We start from the raw sequence: 22,937 nt of genomic DNA, 5'->3' as shown, positions 1-22,937 counted from the left end.
ATCTTTAAGACAGGAAAAATAGAACTTGTTATATTTACCACAGAGAAGGAAACTATTATCTTAATGGCAGGTATGAATCTATGTCCTTTTTTCATTGGAAAAAATTACCTGAGAGGGGATCAAAAAAAGTCCTACGTTCATCTGTTATGATTCAGTGCTTTACTTCTTCCTCTCTTCTTGAAGAATTCCAGAAACAGACAGCTGACCTTCTTCCAGGTACTTTCTTTTTTGCTATCATCATCTATTATTAAGTCTAAATTCTTTATGGATAAGGCATTACACATGTAGCATTAATAAGGGTGAAAAAGGCTCCAGGAGAATTAAATCACATTAAACAAGATAGCTGGGCCATAGTGCATCATGTCTGGAGACCTAATCATATAATGCTCAGGCAAGTGGTTGAGATCAAAGACTATATCTGCTTCTATGTGAGAGTCTGAGATTGGAAAAGAAGAAATAATAATAACATTGCCAAAGAGAAAGAAAATACTTCGAAGAGAGATGTAGAAGATTTGTGCCCTGCCCAGATGGCCTTAGATTCCCTGTGCCTGCTCTGTGTGCCCACCACTCTGATTCTACAAGCTAAATTTACTCCCAGCCACATGGTCCTGCAACCTTCAGAAAACTGCCCTTAGGCACGGGAGCCTTGAAGCCTGTCTGGAATGGGCTAGCACCGGGAGCTCAGGGCAACCTATAGCCAATGACTATTTGATATGGTAATGAAAAAACTTAGCTCCCTTGTCTTAAGGCAAGACAAACCCAGGTATAATTCACTCTACCAAAATCTGACCGAAACTGCACTCTTATTTGGCTTTTTTCCCCTTCTTATCCTGCCTTCCCCCATTTTCTTACTGGTTTCTCTATAATAAAACACTTAAATAAAACAATTACTTTCAAATCCTTAATTTCAGGTCTTTTTCTGGGAGAACTTGATCAGAGACAATAGAAAAAGCTAATTTCTTAGTTTTTCTGTAATAAAGTCCCACTACATTTAACACAAGTAAGCACGTAATTTTTGGAAAAGTGTCAACCAACCTGTCAACGAATGCATGGTGAAGAAGAAAAATGGGATCATTGGCAGATCCCGGTACCTGAGACATTGTTCCATTCATATAGATATGCAAGGCATTGTGCATACTGCTTTGAGAGGCATCTGCTATCCCAGTAAGTGGACTAGCAAATCCTGTTGGTAGAAAGAAAATTGAAAAGAAAAAAATCAGTTTGTACTAATAATTGAAAATCTCAGTGATTATCTCATTTGGTTTGCAACTACACTTGAGTGCTTAATTCAAAGTAATAAAAATCTATAATATAATAAAATTCATTCTGTATTGAGATTCCTTATATTTTGTATGCCCACTGAGCATTTGATAAATCTTGGTGGAATTGAAAGATGTTAATCTGGGTACAGTGGACTGATTAAGCAGGTGGAATAGGTGGAGCCAATCATATTCCCTCCTGTTGCTTCTGCCTATTATTTCTCCTTTAGATGCTGAAAAGTAATAAGACCTTTTTATAATAATCAGCATGGTCACTCTTACTTCAGTCTTTAATAGCACTTACAGCAGATCTTTCCAGCCTGTATGTGTCTCCTTGCTTTCCAGTTCTGGTGGTTACTTTTAATTTTGGTTTTTGGTTCCAAAGAAAACATATAATTTGTGACCTCCCATATCAAAGTCTGGCAGACATCAGATCAGAATGTGATTTTGCCAACTATTCATTCCAAAACTAATCAGAACTCCATTAAATGGTTCCTTTTATTGCATCAGGAATACTAATAGTGGGAGAATAATGATAATATGAGCCATTATTTTCTGAATATTAATTGTGCCTCATGCTTTTGGTGACATATGTCCTCCAACCTTTTCAGCAACTCTATCAATTAAAAATTATTATCTCTCTTGGAAAGAAGATAAAACTGAGGCCAAGAGAAGTTAAGTTTCCCTAAGTGACACAGAGCATTGTAGAGTTGAGATTTTAACTTTGTTCAATTAAGCTTCAAAACCTGAGCTCTTATTATTTTGCATTCTCTTTCACACAGTCCCTGGGAAGAGGAAGATGAAGAGGAAGATATCAGTTCAGTCCATTGAGGCAAAACATAAAACAGGTAGAATTCAGATTCAGAACCAAAGAAGTCCATTTATCAAAATTAAATTATAAGTAGCAACCTAGGTGGGGGAATATGGCCAAGGGCATATTATGAAATTTTAGAATTTAGAAATATCAAACAGAAACTGGAAGATGATAATAATATTAAAGGTAGGATACACACAGTGAAGGCACTATGATTTGGGTGGGGGGGGGTCTAGCTAATTTTATGCAACTAGGATTATTTTGTTGTCAATCTGTTTGTTTTTAAAGATGCAGCTCTTGACTGCTACATTTGATGATTTGTGTCCCTTCACCATTGTGACTCACTAGATTTCTACCCCTCAGCTAGTGAATTTTTTCCCCTCCTTTTGAGCTTTTTCCACTCATTCTTGGAGACTAGGCTAAGTTCTGCTCCCACTGGGTGCATAGCCTAAGAACATGCACTTCCCTTCCCTTTTGTCTATGAAACTTGTATGATTGTATATACTTGGCCTTTACTGTATGCAGATATTTTCTATGAGCTTGACATGATTAATTTTATATACCGTTTAGAGTGATCCAACAAATTAAGTACCTTTATCATCTCCATTAAACCAATTTGAAAAAAAAAAAGAGGTTCAGAAAGTCAAGTAACTTGTGTTAGATTTAAAAATAAATAAGAGAAATTAAGGTGGGGACACAGCTTGTTTTATTCTAGAGTTCAGGCTCTTGAATGCATTGTTTTACTGCCTTTTCTATATGGCAATAAATCCCATATCATGGAGACAGACTTCTGTACAGCAATGGTCTTTAAGCTTTTATCCTTGATGGCACCAAATGAAAGTTTTAAAATCACATTGTTTATATATTCTCATATGTTTTTAAGTAGATCCAGATTATTTTAATCATAATTGTAAATATTTTCAGAGGCTATAACTTCAAGGATATTGAAAATAGTATACATGTAAAACTAAACATTTAATACAATGTTTTAAAAAATGTATCCACCTTATTCACTGTCATCTCTAATATTGTATGAAATTTTGTGAGATTACCTTTTTTGACTTCATCTCATATTTTTATTCTACTTTCCCACAGAAACATAATTAAGTATTATACAAGTTTGCTTGATACAAAAAGCTTTTCTGCAATGAAAATATATACAAAAATTAAAATTACTTTTTAAAAATTCCATGTAAACATTAATCTGGGTTAATTTATCACTAAACATCTTAGCCATAAGCAACTTATAAAATCACACAAATATATTAAAATGTTTTACAAAATAGTAAATATAAAAGAGTAAAATTTTATTGAAAGTTTGTTTCTTAATAATATTGGTGAAAGATCATTAATTAAAAATTAGTTATCCATAGATTAATATTATTTATTACTGCAAAGGATAAAGTTTCACATAAATTCTTTTCTTAATTTCAAAAACTAAATCTGAGTCCTGAGGAAACTTTGTTCTTAAAAATAACTACATGGGAATAAAAGATTTTTTATAGCAATTTCCCTTAATTATTTGAACTCTCTTTTAGTTACGTGCAAAAAAATGACTCACTGATCCAGAATCAAAATAATGTGATTTGTCAGCTGACAACTCAGTCAAGAATTCTTTAATGAAAGCAATCTTATAAATTATGAATTTATTTACAAACCACATGACTCAAGATATTTGCCACCTAGTCATTAAAGTCATGCCCTATAGTGACACTGGCACAATATTTTGAATGCTCTACTTGTTTGGCACCTGTGAGGTTTTACCCCCCTCTGAGAATGTGCTATTGACAATGGATTTAGGGTATATGAGAGAAAGGCTTTTCTCCTGAAAAGTAGAAAATATTGGGTAAGATGCAGAGGAAAAGGAGAACCTTCAGGAACCTTCCCATTCAAGATTCATTTTAGAAAAATATACTTGGGAGGAGGACCTGGAAATAAATTTCCTTAACATGTTCTGTACCATGTATCCTGTAGAAAGTCTTAGTGAATCTGCAGTAGTGTGGCTATCTCAGTTTGAAGACACTGCTATAGAGAAAAGATTTTTTAGAGCTCTGCAAACTGGGTTTTCAATTCTGTTACCAAATGTATGGCTTTTGTAGAGATAGCTCTCTTTTTTGAGTTTTGGCTTCTTCCTTGGTAAGAGAGGAGATAATCAATGCCCATCTGGATTCTGATGAGGAATAATTTTGATAGCACATGTGAAGCAAATAGCACAGAATCTGACACAAAATGGATGCTTCCTAAGTAGTACCTATCATTTCTATCGGCTCTTTGCATTTGATCAATGGGTACTTATGAGAGATACTAGCCAAGAATATGAAGTACTCCCATGGTAGAAATGTCTCTTTTGCCACACTACCCACCATCAGGACCCATTTCAACACCAGACGCCTCACCTCTTCCTAACTCCATTGCTCTATAGAACCTGCCTGTTGCTTGCCCTCATCCATTGTTAGGCTGATCTTAGAAAGTAGGATTGCATTTCTAACAGTGTTCTCAGCAAGGCTTAGTATTTCTTTACTCACTTCTTTGGCTAATTTGCCAGATGCTGCATCTGGGAAAGCCTCCAAAGTTATTAAGAAGGGATATCTGAGTAAGAAGCACATAAGAGTTTGTCAGACTATTGTGATACATGCTCAGAAATAGTTCAAAGATACAAGTTGAACAAATATCCAACTTCTTTGTGATAGGTACTAGATTATTAATATAGATAATCTTATTATATTAACTCTTTTAAATAAACTGTGCAATCTTGTTTCTTCAGACTAGAAATGCCTTAGAAGTAGGGACCAAATCTTTTGCTTTGATTTCTCACAGAGACAGAGACTCACATCATTGTATTTAAAAGAAAATCAAATGTAAAATATGTCTCAGCCTTTCACTTAGACCATTCTATAGAGACTGGGAATAGAAAAGATACATTTCTCTCCATAAAATCCAAAGGGATCTTCAAAGAGCTCTACTTGGCTGCTTGTTAAGAGACAAAAAGAGAAAATGCCATGGATGTGATTAGTATGAAAATTTGAATAAATTATTTTCTATTTTACTTCTTCACACAATTCATTTTTTTTTAAATTTTTATTTATTTATGATAGTCAAAGAGAGAGAGAGGGGCAGAGACACAGGCAGAGGGAGAAGCAGGCTCCATGCACCGGGAGCCTGATATGGGATTCGATCCTAGATCTCCAGGATCGCGCCCTGGGCCAAAGGCAGGCGCCAAACCGCTGCGCCACCCAGGGATCCCTCATTTTGGCCAGTAAATCACCTTGGAAAAATAAGAAACGTTTACACCAATATCAGTAAATTCTCTTGCTGAGACTCTAATTCTCTTTTGAAAGAGCAAGTCAAAGAGGAAATTCTAGGCACCAAATAACAGTTTATACATCAAGCTTTTGAAATATCTCTTGTGTACCTGGTCTCATGTGAATCCCAGGTCTACCTAGATATAAATAGTATCATTGTCCCAATTCACAGACAAGAAAACTTAAGTTTACAGAAGTTACACATCTATGAGTTAACACATCTAAATTCAAGCTAGTAACGGAGGGAATCAAGGAATTGAAGATAGCTCTGATTGATTTCAAACCTGTGCCTTTTCCTGTAAACTACAGTTGGGTTGTATCTGTGCTGACTCGCTGATTCACCTTGGAAGTAATAGGGACCACCAAATGAATTTATGAGCTTACATCTATTAACAGATGTAACAGGTGCTTCAGTCTTGTCTGAAGATTCCCCATGATGGGAAGTCCAGCAAGCCAGCAGGGACCTTGTTAGCAGTCACAGATGCCAAAATAGCTCAAAGTTCTTTGTGAAGGGCAGGGATGGTTGCCTGAAGTACTCTGTTAGGCTGTAAAGTCTGTGTGCTGTGTTCCTATGGGAAACGAATAATCACAGTTTCTGGCTAATCATAACAATAGAAAACTTCAGCCTGTCAATCCATGTCTTTTCTCTTTTGTTTCCTCCCCAATAGTTCTCTGGAGAGATTTTCTGTTTGTTTGTTTGTTTGTTTGTTTTTAATATTGAAGCTTATCTCCAACCCCTGGAGATACACATTTAATTGGTATAGAGTGGGGCTCAGGCACTTGGAATTTTAAAAACACCCAAGCGATTCTAATGTGCAACCAGGGTTGAAATTCACTGATTTAGTCTAAATTGCTTTCCATCCTCTAAACTTGAGATCACAATTTAAAAACTTTACTTCTGAAGGTATTATTCCCTTCACTTGAAATTTTTTTTTGTTATATTCTGAAAGTCCAAAAATGCTTTTGCCTTTAAAATCTCACACCACACACTTCTGCCTTAAAATATTTTCACATGGTGGGGGCACCTGGGTGGCTCAGTGGTTGAGCATCTGCATTTGGCTCAGGTGGTGATCCCAAGGTCCTGAGATCGAGTCCCACATCACGCTCCCTGCACGGAGCCTGCTTCTCCCTCTGCCTGTGTCTCTGCCTCTCTCTGTGTGTCTCTCATGAATAAATAAATGAAATCTTTAAAAAATATATTTTCACATTGCGGTGCCTGGGTAGCTTTGTTGGTTAAGCCTTTGACTCTTGATTTCAGGTCATGATCTCAGGGTCATAAAATCCAGTTCCGTTCAGTGTGGAGCCTGTTTAAGATTATCTCTCTACTTTTCCCTCTACTCCCTTCGTGCCTATGTACTCTCTCTCTTTCTCAATAAATAAATACACAAACAAGTAAATAAATAAATAAAATTTAAAATAAAAACAAAATATTGTAATGCTGATAACTCCTTCAATGCGTACCCTTGAAAATTATATTTAAAAAAATGTAGCAACTACTATGCGGTAGGCACTGACTGGGCATTTTTACCCATATCATCTTATTTCATTCTGCATCCTTCTTTCTAAGAAACTGGGTTTAGATGTTACACTTTATCATGCCTAGTAGATTCTGAAATGTGAAAAGGTACATCGTTAAATCTTCAGAACAGAATACATTTATTTGATTTAATTTTACTTTCAGTGCATTTCAGGCCCCTTTCAATATTTCTTAGAGTTTCAGTGGTATAAATGGAGAAAAGAAATCAAAAAGAAAGACAATTGTATGTTAATGCATCTGAAGATTGAAGCAAAGTGACTGTTCAGGTCCCTGGCTCTCTTCCCCGTAATTAGTCTCCTAATGTGCAACTTCATTCAGGAACTATGGAATGCATAGCCTCATAAGGTTATACACAATGATTTTAAGGGGTTGTATTTGATGGCTGAGTACTTTAAAAAGCTTATAGTTGAAACTATTTGCAGCAGAAATACAATATTGCAGATCAAAAAAAGATCTTGGCTCTAAGTAGGTCCCTAGGTATAATGGAAGCATTAGCTTTCAATCCAATTTCAAGCTTTCTCAAATAAAGTACTAGCTCTACAGCCATAAATGTAATTAATTAGCATTTATGTTTATTAGGGAATACTTTTAATTTGACTCAGGAAATTCCTTCAATAACAGGGAATGGAGAAATGAAACAAATGTAGCAGTGGGTGATTGCTTCTTACCATATAATTATTAGATGACAGTTAAGGTCACAAATGACCGATAAATTCCACGGTTCTCAAAAATATGGTCCCAGAGCCAGCAGCATTCATCTATAAATTTGTCAGAAATGTAAATATTCTAGCCCTCCAGAGAACTATTGAATCAGAAAGTCAGTGGGATTCACCATTTGCATCAACAAGTCTTCCAGGCAATTCCAATGCACACCAAAGTTTGAAAATCACTGCTTTAATTATTTTCATTGTTTGCACAAAGACGATAGTGCATAATTAGTCATAGTCATCTCCATAAACTCAATAAAAGAGAACAACAGAATTTTTTCATGTGTCATCACTTTAAATTGTTTATTATTTTAAATATCAGACTAATTTCTCCTGTTAGTAATCTCAGTGTGTGTGTGCTGTGTATGTGCATGCACATAAGGTAATTATTTCCTTTACATACATATTATAAATACACAGCATATATATAATTTACATCATCCAGTGATTTTTTCAATATTTCTTAGATCTTATCTCCAGTTTATAGACACATCTATAATATGATCTTACACATCAAGGATAATTGTCCATTTCTTCATTTAAAATTTGTCTGAAACCTGTTTTAAGGTAAAATTTTCTTTTCTTTTCTTTTAAAGATTTTCTTTTTATTTATTCATAGAGACACAGAGAGAGAGAGAGAGGGAGAGACAGAGACACAGGCAGAGGGAGAAGCAGGCACCATGCAGAAAGCCTGACATGGGACTCCATCCAGGGTCCCCAGGATCAGGCCCTGGGCTGCAGGCGGCGCCAAACCGCTGGGCCACCAGGGCTTCCCAAGGTAAAATTTTCTAATGGCTTTCTTTATTCTAAGGTTTGTGTGTTCGGAATGACAGGAATATTGAACCGCACAGTAGAGTCATTTAGTTCACTGAATTGTACAGGCTGAAATAAGCAAAGATCCTTATAGACAAAGTGTTATTCAAGCTATATTCTCTTCCCTTTTTTCACTTTAAGACTGAATTGATAGTGATTGGTACATTTGGTATATTTCACTGGATATGCTAAAACTCTGATAATATATTAATTGCTAAGGCCATTTTTGAAGCAAAGGTATAATATCCTCGTCCCTGCTTGCCCCAGGCTGTTCTGGCTTTAGCACTGAAAATCCCGTATCATAGGTTGGATCAGATTCACAAGCATGCAACTGAGTGCTCTCCACCTAAGAACTGCCCTTACTTGGTTTCACGCTCTGCTGTTGCTATCTTGAAATTCTTAATATTTTTCGAACAAGGTGTTCTATATTTTCATTTTGCATTGAGCCTTGCAAATTATATAGCTAATCCTTGTCCTTGGAAACTACATAATCCTAGACCAACAGAGATTGTTAGTCACCCTGCAAAGGTTCTACATAACATTCTGTCATTGGCTTGTTTCAATAGGGCAGTTCTATAAAATACAAGTCAAATGTCTTAAATGTGTCCCACTATCTCATTTATTCTTTGCTTTTTTTTTAAAGATTTTATTTATTTATTAATGAGAGAGAGAGAGAGAGAGAGAGGCAGAGACACAGGCAAAGGGAGAAGCAGGCTCCATGCAGGGAGACCAATGTGGGACTCGATCCCGGGACTCCAGGACACCCCCTGGGCCAAAGGCAGGCGCCAAACTGCTGAGCCACCCAGGGATCCCTATTATTTGCTTTTTAATTAGGCAGGATCATTTAATGATATTTTCATATGCAAGTCACAGATTCCCTATATATCCATAATTTTCTATAATGAGTATTTTAACATGTTTGCATTATACTTTATAGTGTGCAAAATATGTTCAGGCACATTTTCTCACTTGACATTCCCAGCAGTGTGTTAGCAAAGGATTAGTAACCAGATCTTAGAGGGGAAATGCAGGGCAGCAGCAGAATATGTTGTTTTGTAGCATTTCTCAATTTTCATGGTGTAAATATTTCCATGATTGTTAATTTCAAGGTACCAACTTGATGTCTTTGAGTAAAGAGTGGAGAAAAGATGCTGTCAGCTCTCATGGCAGATATGAGTCTGTTCTAACATGTCACTGGATGCTCTTCACATAAGGGAGATAGAGTAGCCATCATCATGCTTACAGTGCAAATGAAGAGGTTATAGAATCTAAGTGATGTTAAAGGTCACATGTCTTTTGAGTGATTAATGTCAAAACTGTATCTTCAATTTTCTCATTTTAAATCCTGTGTTCTTCATCTTATACGATTCTTTCTTTCTTATCACTCATATCTATCAATTTGTGTATGGGAATTATTGCTATTAATGTATGAGAACACACATATGCCATGGATGAAAAAAATTAGCATCAAATAAAGTTAGTTGTAGGCAAGCAAAATTAATAAAGATTCTACTTATGTTAAATTAAGGGTAAAATTTTTTTGTGGTTGAAGTATAGTTGACACACCATGTTACATCAGTTTCAGGTGTTCAACATAGTGATTCCACAACTCTATGTTATGCTATGCTCAGCATAAGTGTTATTACTGTCTATCACTGTACAACACTATTATAGTACTTTTCACTATATTCCCTATGCTGTACCAGGGTAATTATTTTTAAGATGTCTTTGATTAAAATCACTTGAAAATATGTTTGACTCTTCCACAAGTGTGTTTGCCTTTTAAACCTTCAATTTCAACTAGAGACTTGTGCTTGCATATTGCAAAGCTTCCTCTTCACAATTTAATTATAAATGGAAATATGATTCATATATTTTACTTGCCTCTGTTACTACTTAGTTACCACTTGGCAACAAAGATTTTTGCTGCTATGATACTTCTAACTTCTGTGTGGTAGGCACTAGGCTAAGTGTTTCCTCATGTTCTTATGGAACTTAATCCTGTAAAGAAGATATCATCAAGTCAGCTATCAGGTGGTAAAACTAAGTACAAAAAAGTGCTGTGGTTTATTCAAAGTCAATCAACTGGTAAGTGGCAGAGGCATGATTCGGGCTACTTATGTACCAGATTCCAAAATTCTGCTTAGTCATTCTGTTGCACTCTTAGTTGAAATAGAGCTAGCAGTTGTACTAAAATATAAAATCACTGAGATCACAATATATATTTTCTAGTTCCAGTAGTACTTTCCTTTCATTCTTTTTGATGAAAATACTTAGGCATCTGATCCAGTTTTCCATAATATTATCTTTCAGAACCGAGAAGGCCCTATTATGGGGGTTCCCACTCTCCTCTTATTTTGGATGAGTACCTTACGATCTTCCTATCACAGGACTTCAAAGGGTTTATAGTCAGCTGAATCAACCAGATTCCTGTCATAACACACAGAAAAGGCTGGAATTCTTTGGTAGTGCCACCAATAGATAAGCCAGATGTTCACCTCCTTAAGCCCCATGTTTGTTTCTGTCAATCTGAATCACCTTACTGAATTTCAAAAGTTTGTAGAAGAGTTTAATTGCATTTCAAAGGTTGATTTTAAAGGTCATTTTAAGGGAGTACCAGTGTGGCTCAGTGTTTGAGCATCTGCCTTCAGTGCAGGCTGTGTTCCCAGGACCCCAGGATCCAGTACCTCATCAGGCTCCCCAGGGGGAGCCTGCTTCTCCCTCTGCCTATGTCTCTGCCTCTCTCTGTGTCTCTCATTAATAAATAAATAAAATCTTTAGGGATGCCTGGGTGGCTCAGCGGTTGAGCGTCTGCCTTCAGCTCATGGCGTGATCCCGGGGTATGGGATCAGAGTCTCATGTTGGGCTCCTTGTGGGGAGCCTACTTCGACCCCTACCTGTGTCTCTGGCTCTCTCTCGCTGTATCTCTCATGAATAAATAAATTAAATCTTTTAAAAATAAATAAATAAAATATTTAAAAAAGAAAAGATCTCTCATAAAAAAATAAAAGTCATTTTAAGTAGAAAGTACTATCATGCTGTTACACTTTGGATGTCAACTCAGTTTAGGTCTGATACTTTTCTGGAATAAGTTTTGTCAATTGGTAATCTAAAATACTAGTCTACTCCATTGTTTAAATTTTGGTTTATACGTGGAGCTAAAAAATAAGACCATGCATCAGCATGCAAATCAATGACTTTTTAATCTAATAAAATTTTCCCATTACAAAGAGTGTTCTAAGTTATTTATAATTATCATGTAACCTTTATAACAACACAGGAGGTAAGTATTGTGATTATCCTCACTTTGCAAATGAAGGACTTCAAGTAAAGACAGGTTGAATTTAACAAGAATCATCCTGCTAGTAAGTGACAGTATCAGGATTTTAATGCAGGGAGTCTGACTCTTAACCTCTACTCTCTGTTTCCTCTAAAACTTGGTCTCTCTTTTTGAAAGACTTGGGGACATGACCTCCCCTGTTGATGATCCAGTTTTGCTACCTAATATCTATGTGACCTTGTCAAGTTATTCTGAATCTCAGTTCTCTCATTTCCAAAATAAGTGTAATGATAAAGATGGTATAAAGCTTTTGAGAGGAGAAATTAAGATAATGGATCTGAAAAGTTTTTAGGAACTGATAAAGTAGGACTATATTGATACCAGCCATTGTTATTAATTATAAGGACTCTATGGGAATTTATAAGACTATTATGTTAGGATTTTAAAAAGAATTTGTGATTTTTCCCTTCTCATTCTTTGTATTTTACCTGACCTACTCCAGCTCATCCTTAAGAATATCAGATCCCCAATCAGAGTTTCTCTAACAATAAACGCTTGGTTAGGTACTTCTATTTAATAACACTTCCCTCTTCTTATTTTCTTTGGATTATATTTACTTATTCGTGGTCCAATTCTTTTTTTTTTTAAGATTTTTTTATTTGACACAGAGAGAGAGAGAGAGCAAGCACAAGCAAGGGAAATGGCAGGCAGAGGGAGAATTAGGCTCCCTGTAGAGCAGCAAGCCCAATGTGGGGCTCCATCACAGGACCCTGAGATCATGACCTGAGGAAAAGATAGACTCTGAACTGACAGAGCCACCCAGGTACCTCCTCATGGTCCAATTCTTAATTAGACTGTAAATTCCAAGAGAGCAGGTTCTGTACCACATTCTCTATTTATTCCTCATGTACTGAAAAGTGCCTACATGCAGCAGATGCTTTGTTTGTTGAATAAATAAATATGGGATACTTATTTCTCATTTTAAAACATGTAGCCCCAATTACTAGCATAATTTTAAAATCAAGTAAGCTAAATTTTTTTGGAACATGCCCATAATGTTCCTAGGTTTATGACTGCATGAGATGGATCATGGCTCTGAATCAGGCTTTCATGATTTTATTCAACAGGCCCTTCTTTCAATATTCTTCTGATGGAATAATTAATTGTATATAAAGGTCCAAGCAGTTTGTATGAAAAACAATTATGGTGTTGCTCTACATGGAGGAGATATTAGTAGATGTTAGGAAAGAAGAGATAGGTGATTCTTCATTTGAAAAAAAAATGTTAATAGGAATAATTATTCACCTATAAATCATAGGATACATTTTGGAAGATGCTATTGGGAAAGAAGAGTATATAATGGGGGAAAATAGAATTTCATGACCTTTTTCTGCTTGGTGGAAAATGGGACAAAATGGGAAAATATTGTAGAAAGGTGGGGTGGGAGGAAGAAAGCAATGGCAATGAGAACAGATAAATTAAGAATTGAGGCTTCATTGAAAGATTTGTATTTAGTGTCATTGTAATACCTATTCAACCCCTGTTTTTGTGGATTATTTCTTTGGGCTTCCTCTTTCTTTTACAGAGTCTCCCTTAATATTTCTTGCAGAGCTGGTTTGGTGGTCACATATTCTCTCAGTTTCTGCCATCTGAGAAACTCTTTATCTCTCCTATTCTGAATGAGAGCCTTGCTGGATAAAGTATTCTTGCAGCAATGTCCACAATAGCCAAACTGTGGGAGGAGCCTCGGTGTCCATCAAAAAATGAATGGATAAAGAAGATGCGGTCTATACATACAATGGAATATTACTCAGCCATTAGACACGACATACATACCCATCATTTGCCTCAATGCGGATAGAACTGCAGGGTATTATGCTTAGTGAAGTAAGTCAATCGGAGAAGGACAAACATTATGTGGTCTCATTCATTTGGGAAATATAAAAAATAGTGAAAGGGATTATAGGGGAAAGGAGAGAAAATGAGTGGGAAATATCAGAGAGGGTGACAGAACATGAGAGACTCCGAACTCTGGGAAATGACCAAGGGGTAGTGGAAGGGGAGGTGGGTGGGGGGTTGAGGTGACTGGGTGACGGGCACTGAGGGGGGCACTCGACGGGATGAGCCCTGGAAGTTATGCTATATGTTGGCAAATCAAATTCCTATAAAAATATATATACAAAAAAAAAAAAAAAAGAATTGAGGCTTCAATGTGGGCCCAAAACTAAAACTCCCAAGCAATTACTAAATCCTAGAGAGGAAAAAATTAAAAAGGCTCAAACAGAAAGATGCAAAACATATCTATTCAGTGTCTTCACAAAACCTATTTCTTTGAACCCTAGATGCACACCAACCTCCTATTTAGGTGTGGCCCTATGAATGAATCGTAGCTAATGAAATATGGTCAGAAGGTAGGTAGCCTTCTTCTAGGCTTGACCCATATATTCTTCAAGACCAAACACCCTCTTCTCTTGTCTCCCAGGAACATGCAGAAAATCCATCAGAGATCTGTGGCATAGTTACTAAAACAGCCACATGAAGGGCCACTCATCAACTATTAACATCCAAACTGGACTTGGTGTGAGCAAGTGGTCAATTTTTATTAGGTTAGACCACTAAGATTTTGGGGTCTGTCATGCTCTTATGTCTTAGTGTGGGCTACTATAACAAACTATCATAGACTGGGTAGCTCATAAACAACAGAAATTTATTTTGAATGGATCTGGAGGCTATAATTTGAGATGAGGGTGCCACCAAGTTCTGGTGAAGGCCCTCTTCCAGTTTGCAAACTACTGGCTTCTGATTATATTCTCACATGGCAGAGAGGAGAGAGGGGAAGCAAGCTCTGTTGTGACACTTATAAGGACACTAATCCTATTCATGAGGGTTCCATTCTCATGACCTCATCTAATCTTCATTAAATTTCAATGGCTCACCTTCTAATATATTACATTGAGGGGTAAGATTTCGACATATTAGTTTGGAGGGGACACAAATATTCAGCCCATACATTCTAGCATGTCACTCTGATTTCCTAAATTTATAATAAATTCTCCAAGTTTAGGATGCCTGGGTGGCTCAGCAGTTGAGCGCCTGCCTTTGGCTCAGGGCATGCTCCTGCGGTCCTGGGATTGAGTTCCTTATTAGGCTCCTTGCACGGAAACTGCTTCTCCTTCTGCCTATGTCTCTGCCTCTCTCTCTGTGTCTTTCATGAATAAATAAAATAAAATCTTTAGAAAATAAAAAATTCTCCAAGTTTTATAACTCAAATGGTCTGGAGAAAAGAATATTTTGCTACTTAACTTACCACTACAGATTTACTGTTGTCTTATGTGAAACGTAGTAGACAGAACACTGTAGGAGACATACTTCATGTTAATTCTAAAACAAACACTAGGAAATTATTTCAACAAACTCTAGGGAAAGTGTTTGTAACAGAAACTGATCATTTTTTCACCTGTACTAGTTCTCTTCCTTTTCCTAATAATAAATATCCTAAATGTAATGAGGAACATGGCCACCAGCGGGAGATTACATTTTTTGGTTTCTCTTTAGTGTGGATATGTCTGTCTATTTGACCATAGAGATAAAGCCAATTTGATGAGAAACACTTCTAACTTATGCCTTTAAAGGGAAATGGACATGCTTTCCTCTTCCCACTTTGTGCTCTTCCCACCGGTTAAGGTAAAGACATTAGAATGAAGATTTAGAGACAGAAGGGAGTTGAGGATGGTAGAGTTGCACTACCAGTCCCAGATTATGAACCTCTGTTATCGTTTCACAATAGCAAAAACAAAAAACAAAAAACAGAAACAAAAACAAAAACAAAAAAACTCCTGTCTTTTTAAAGTCACATTATTTGTGTTTTCTTTCTTACAATATTTTAAAGTGAGTCCTAACAAACAGAAATAGACCAATTCAGCAATATTTTATAGAACTAATGACCTGTGGAATCTTGGAAGAAATACTTACAGCCATAGTTGCTTTTGGTGTACATATACATGATGCTTCTTATCCTTAGTAATTACCACATATCAAGTTTTTCTGCCTATGAAACTAATCCTTTTTGTCAGTATATTCTCTTCTACTTAATTAAGCACTAAAGTGATAATTCCAAGTTAATTAGCTTTCAAAGCTTCTATTGATAAATCACCTACTATAAGGTCACTGTCACAAGATTCTGAATGTACTATAGGATGAAAAAGAAAATGTAAATATAGTTTGGGTTAAACCCATTGACAAGATAACAGAATTCTAATATAATAAATAAACCTTTAAAAAGATTTTCTTCATACTAGTATAGCAGAGGCTTTCCACATTTAACAAATGTTTCTTATTTGATACTCACATGAACACTTAGATATAGATAGTACAGAAATATTATCTCCATTTTGTAGATGAAACAATTGTGCTATGTGAATGTAAATAGCTTACAAGGTCTCATGTCTTGAGCTCCAGGGATTCCTCTTCAAGGATGGTGGTATACTTAACAAATGTCTAAACATTTCCCATTGAGATTAGGAGCTCAGAATTGAGTACTGAGTTTGGATTCCAGCTCTGTCACTTATGTTCTATATTGTTATAAGCAGATGACTTTGCTTTTCTGACATATGATTTTTTAATCCATGAAATGGGGATAATAAATAAAACCTACCACTCAGAATAAGGTTGATAAAAGGTGGAGAAATTGTTCACTAAAGTACTTAATATTTAGTAATCTCTCAATAAATGTTAGCTATTAGTTTTTTAAGTTTTCATTTTTTAAGGAAGGATAGGTTTATAGCATAATAAAAAGGTACAACCCTAGGGAGTACCATTTATTTGTTTGTTTGTTTGTTTAGATTTTATGTATTTTAGAGAAAGAGAGAGCATGAGCGGCGAGAAAGGCAAAAGGGGAGGGAAAAGGAGAGAATCTGAAGCAGATGCTGAGCTGAGCACAGAGCCTGACATGGGGCTCAATCCCACAGCTGAGCTGAAATCAAGAGTCAGATGAAGGGGAGGTTGGTGGGGGGATGGGGTGACTGGGTGACAGGCACTGAGGAAGGCACTTGACAGGATGAGCACTGGGTGTTATACTGTATGTTGGCAAATCAAACTACCCCCCCAAAAAAAAATTAAAAAAAAAAAAGAGATGCCTGACTGACTGAGCCAGCCAGGTGTCCCGGGAGTACAATGTAGATTATATTTTATAATTTCCTTCTGTGGAGCACAATACAATAAAAATTGGATGGTGTCCCAAAAGTTGTACAAACAGTAACCTTAATGAATTTTTTTACAGACTTTGATAGTTTTTATCTCACACATACTTGGCATTGTAAACAATCTTCTATTTCACATGTTTTCCCCTGGACCCAGCTAAAGCTCTACTATAAACTAATCACTTTGGGATATTTTCTCTCTCTCCTAAAAAAAAAGTTTTTATTTAAATTCCAGATAGTTAACATGCAGCACAATATTAGTTTCAAGTGTACTATTCAGTGATTCAACATTTCCATACATCACCTGCTGCTCATCACAAGTGCACTCCTTAATTCCCATCACCTATTTAACCCATCCTCCACCCACCTTACCTCTGGTAATCATCCTGTTGGTCTCTATAGTTAAGAATCGATTTCTTAGTTTTCCTCTCTTTTTTTTTCACCCCATGCTCATTTGTTTTGTTTCTTAAATTCCACATATGAGTGAAATCATATAGTATTTATCTTTCTCTGACTTATTTTTGTTTAGCATAGTACATGGTAGCTCTAGCCACATTGTTGCCCATGATGAGATTTCATTCTTTTTTATGGCTGAGTAATATTCCAGTTTGTGTGTGTGTGTGCGTGTGTGTGTCTTCTTTATGCATTCATGAATTCATGGATGCTTGGGCTGTTTCCATAGTTTGGCTATTGTACATACACTTCTATAAACATTGGGGTACATGTATCCCTTTGAATAGTATTTTTATATTTTTTGGGTAATTATCTATTAGTGCAATTGTTGGATCGTAGGGTAGTTCTATTTTTAACTTTCTGAGGAACCTCCATACTGTTTTCCAGAGTGGCTCCACCAGTTAGCATTCCCTACAATGTAAGAGGGTTTCGTTTTCTCCACATCCTCATCAACATCTGTTTTTTCTTGTGTTTTGATTTTAGCCATTTCTGACAAGTGTGAAGTGACAGCTCATTGTAGTTTTGACCTGCATTTCCTGGATGATCAGTGATGTTGAGTACCTTTTCATATGTCTGTTGGCCATCCGTATGTCTTCTTTGAAAAATGTCTATTTGTGTCTTCTGCTCATTTCTTGATTGGATTTTTTATTTTGGGGACATGGAGTTTTATAAATTCTTTATATATGTTGGATACTAGGCCTTAATCAGATATGTCATTTACAAATATCCCATTCAATAAGTTATCTTTCAGTTTTGTTGATTTTTTCCTTCTCTGTGTAGAAGCTTTTAATTTTTTTAAATATTTTATTTATTTGCTCATGAGAGATGCAGAGAGAGAGGCTGAGACATAGGCAGAGGGAGAAGCAGGCTCCCTGCTGGGAGCCTGATGCGAGACTCAATCCCAAGACCCCGAGATCATGACTTGAGCTGAAGGCAGACGCTCAACCACTGAGCCACCCCGATAGCCAAGAAAATTTTTATTTTTAATGTAATCCCAATAGTTTATTTTTGCTTTTGTCTTCCTTGTCTTGGAGACATCTAGTTAGAAGTTCCTATAGCTGATATCAAAGAGGTTGTTGCCTGTGTTCTGCCCTAAGATTTTAATGTCTTGCTGTCTCACATTTAGGTCTTTAATCCATTTTGAATTTATTTTTATGTATGGTGTAAGAAAGTGGTCCAGTTTTACTCTTCTGCACTTTGCTGTCCAGTTTCCTCAGCACCACTTGTTGAAGAGTCTGTCTTTTTCCCTGGGTGTTCTTTCCTGCTTCGTCAAAAATTAATTGACCACATAGTTATGGGTTCTTTTCTGGGTTTTCCATTCTGTTCTGCTGATCTATGTGTCTATTTTTGTGCCAGTACTCACTACAGGTTTGTAATGTAACTTGAAGTCCATAATTGTGATGCCTCCAGCTTTTCTTTTCTTTTTCAAGTTTGCTTTGGCTATTTGGGGCCTTTTGTGGTTCCGTACAAATTTTAGGATTATTCATTCTAGCTCTATGAAAAATGCTGGTGGTATCTTGATAATAATTGCATTAAATGTGTAGATTGCTTAGAGTAGTATAGACATTTTAACAATAACAAAACAAATATTTTAACAATATTTGTTCTTCCAACCCATAAACATGGAATGTCTTACCATTTCTTTGCATTTTCTTGAATTTCTTTCATCAATGTCATATAGTTTTCAGAGTACAGGTCTTTTATCCCTTTGATTAGGTTTATTCCTAGGTATCTGTTGGTTTTTGATGCTGTTGTAAATGGGATTATTTTCTTAATTTCCCTTTCTGCTGGTTCATTATTGGTGTATAGAAATGCAATGGATTTCTGTATGTTGATTTTGTATTCTCTGACTTTACTGAATTTATGTATCAACTTTAGCAGTTTCTTTGGTGGAATTTTTCAGGTTTTCTAAATAAAATATCATATGAAAGTTTTGTTTCTTCCTTCCAGATGTAGATGCTCGTTCTTTCTTTCTTTCTTTCTTTCTTTCTTTCTTTCTTTCTTTCTTTCTTTCTTTCTTTCTTTCTTTCTTTCTTCTTTCTTTCTTCCTTTCTTTCTTTCTTTCTTTCTTTCTTTCTTTCTTTCTTTCTTTCTTCTTCTCTTTCTTTCTTTCTTCTTCTCTTTCTTTCTTTCTTTCCTCTTTTTTTTTTTTTTTGTCTGATTGCTATGATTAGAACTTCCAGTACAATGTTAAATAACAATGGTAAGGGTAGATATCCCTATATTTTTCCTCACCTTAGTGGAAAAGCTCTGTTTTTTCCCATTGAGGAAGATATTGTGCTCCTGCGGGCAAGGGTTGTATATGGCGTTTATTATGCTAAGATACGTTTCCTCTAAACCTATCTTGAAGGTTTTTATCATGAACAGATGTACTTTGTCAAATGCTTTTTCTGCATCTATTGAAATGATCATATGGTTCTTATCCTTTCTTTAATTAATGTGGTATATAACATTGATTTGTGAATGTTGAACCACTCTGTCACCCAGGAATAAATCCCACTTGATTGTGGTGAATGATTCTTTTAATGTATTGTTGGATTCGATTTACTAGTATTTCACTGAGAATTTTTACACTCACGTTCATCAGCGATATTGGCCTGTAGTTGTCTTCTTCAGTGGAGTCTTCATCTGGTTTTGATATCAGAGTAATTCTGGCCTCATAGAATGAATTTGGAAGTTTTCCTTCCTTTTCTATTTTCTTGAAATAGTTTGAGGATAAATAATCATTTCAATCCTCTTAAACTTAAAGTAGAGAAGGAAAGGATAATTATTCATAGTCCGTGGCATGAAATTGATTTGTTCTAAAAAGATGGAGACCAAAGTTAAACCCCATTATTTGTAGATGTAACATTTTAAATTTAGACCAGATTTTTCCCATATAGGTGTCTGAAATTTATGAACCAAAAGAGTTTAAAAGAATATTTGGAGAAATAAAAGATATAAGGTGATGGTAATGAATGGGTTTTGTGGTCAAATTAGTCATGAATTTTTCTAGTTAATCAAAACAGCTTTCTATATTGCAGAACTTCTCACATTCTTTATTCTAAGGTATGTTAAAAAAGGGTATGTGCCATCTATATTTCTCAAATACTTTAGTACAGTGATCAATTTTTCTATTTATTCTACTGTATACAGATCTCTTTAAAGGAAAAATAGACTGCTTATTTCATAGATTATTTAGACTATAGTCAGATTCCCAAAGCTAATGACATAAAACAATTTACATTTTTCTTCAACCCGAGAATTTGACAACTGCAAGACTTAAAAATAGGAACAAGTGTCTTTCTTAACCAGTGAACTAGACTAGCCATCTACTTGGCCATTGCCTCTTAAAATGTTTTTGTTCTTATTTTACTATAAGAACATAAACACATACATAAACACACATATTTTGCTACATAAACAGTAGCTATTATGAATTTATATGGAAGCTCATTCCTCCATAAAGTATGACTAAAATAGAAAGCAAATGTTAATGCTGTTTGTATAAATGAAATAAAGCCAGGATATCTGAAAAGGGTGGTTCTTAAGATTAATAAAGATGTTTTAGATGTATTCTCAAAATTAGAGATGCAGGTAGTTCTTGGTCTACTAGAACTATGATGTATATTTAGGGAAATTCTCTGTAAACAATCTATAGATTCAAGTGAATTGTACAGGAGTTATTGACAATTACTTTATTCTCTGGGTTGATATAATTCTATTAATCTCAAACTAGCAGGAAAGAAAGTGATAACAGCAATTTGTGGAATATGACATTTAGAATAAAATCTACATTATGTTTACCCTAAGCCTGCTTTCCCACATATCAAGAACTGTAATATTATATTGGATATTGCTACAAATTGCATCTCTAGATTAATGAATAAATGTCTGTACACAAAAGTATTGTCAGTTGCTTGATGAATAAAGACTCAACATTAGAATCTTTCACCTCATCCATTTATTTAAAAGTAAATTTCAAATAATGACCTAAAATATGTTTGTTCGTATCCTGGTTTTGTTCTTTTTAAGTTAAAGTTTTAATTTTGAGATAACCGTAGATTCACATACAATAATAAAAATAATAATGAGAGGGGATTCCTGGGTGGCTCAGCAGTTTAGTGCCTGCCTTTGGCCCAGGGCATGATCCTGGACTCCCGGGGACGAGTCCCACCTCGGGCCCCGGCATGGATCCTGCTTCTCCCTCTTTCTGTGTCTCTGCCTCTCTCACTCTCTATGTCTATCATAAATAAATAAATAAATAAATAAATAAATAAATAATATGTAAATCTTAAAAAAAATAATAATGAGAGATTTCATGTGCCTTTTATTCAATTCCTCCTAATGGTATCACCTTGAAAAACTATAATATAATATTATAGTCAAGATATTGCCTATGTACCTCCTAATGGTATCACCTTGAAAAACTATAATATAATATTATAGTCAAGATATTGCCTATGTAAAAGTCAAGATATAAGACACATATTGAAGTAACCTTGCATGAGGGATGTTGGATGTTTTCTTTCTATTCTTTTTTCTCTTTAATGATATTTTCCTGTTAACTTTATGTTATTGATTTCTAGTTTGGTTCCATTTTGGTAAAAGAAAAGAATCTTTATTATTTCAATTCTCTTAAATTTGCTGAGGTTTGTTTTATGGTCTAGGATATGCTCTATCTGAGTATATGTTCTGTGGGCACTCAAAAAGAATGTTTATTCTTTTGTTGTTGGGCGAAGTGTTCTATAAATGTCCATCAGATCTTTGGTTGATGATGTTGTAAGATCTTCTATATCCTTGTAGATATTCTGGCAAGTCTTATCAGTTCTTGAGAAAGGGATATTAAATTCTCTAACTATAATTGTGGATTTGTCTATTTTTCCTTTCAGTTTTAGCAGCTTTTGCTTCATACATTTTGGAGTTCCATTGTTTGGTGCATACATATTTTGGATATGTATTCTTAGTAGGATAACTCATTTATGATGACCCCTGTCATCTTAGTGTTGCTGTCTACTGATGGCCTTCTTCATTCAAGCATGAGATTTTCTTGTTGTGATGATTTTTATTTGAAAACTAAACATTTTGGGTCTTATGTTTTGAGACTCTGGATCTTATTAAAATTTGTTTTAACTGGCTTTCTCTAACTCAACTCCAGCAAGGGAAGGGGGAACAAAGCATTTCCTCATAACTGTTAAGTGGGGATAGAAGTCCAGGTTCCGCACTTGACCTGTTCTCCAGGAGGCCTTTATACTTCCTGGCTATGAGAGGTAGGAATGCCTCATTACTGCTTCCCACTTGAGCTCCCCTAACACCACAGATTGGATGGCCTCAGTATCACTGGGTGGCTGGTAGAGGTCCTGCCTCTCCATAAGTCTCCTTTGACACCAATCAAGCAGAGAAGGAGAGTCACCTTTTTACTTCCAGGTAGGTGTGGAAGTCCAGGTCCCCTGTGTGGTCTCCATGTGAGGTAACAGAAATGGTTCTTTATGCCTGGTTAGGATAGAAGTCTCTGCTTCTTACTCAGACTTCTCTGACACCGTGCAGGTGGGAGATTGGGACACATTGTTAGTCTGATAAGAATGGAGGTCTAGT

At 35.7% G+C, this 22,937-nt stretch overlaps 1 protein-coding gene across 1 annotated transcript in view; it reads right to left on the bottom strand.

The window, feature by feature from the left end:
- Positions 1 to 22,937, bottom strand: part of TYR (tyrosinase) — a 93,847-nt gene that overhangs the window by 49,949 nt on the left and 20,961 nt on the right. The window contains exon 3 of the mRNA XM_041730470.1: positions 1,036 to 1,183. Coding sequence (XP_041586404.1) covers positions 1,036 to 1,183 — 148 coding nt within the window. The remainder of the gene's footprint in view (positions 1 to 1,035; positions 1,184 to 22,937) is intronic.

The sequence above is a fragment of the Vulpes lagopus genome, chromosome 15 (genome assembly GCF_018345385.1).
Source record: "Vulpes lagopus strain Blue_001 chromosome 15, ASM1834538v1, whole genome shotgun sequence".
Classification (NCBI taxonomy): Eukaryota; Metazoa; Chordata; class Mammalia; order Carnivora; family Canidae; genus Vulpes; species Vulpes lagopus.
The sequence above is the reverse complement of the archived record's forward strand: the minus strand, read 5'-3'. Positions and strand labels throughout refer to the sequence as shown.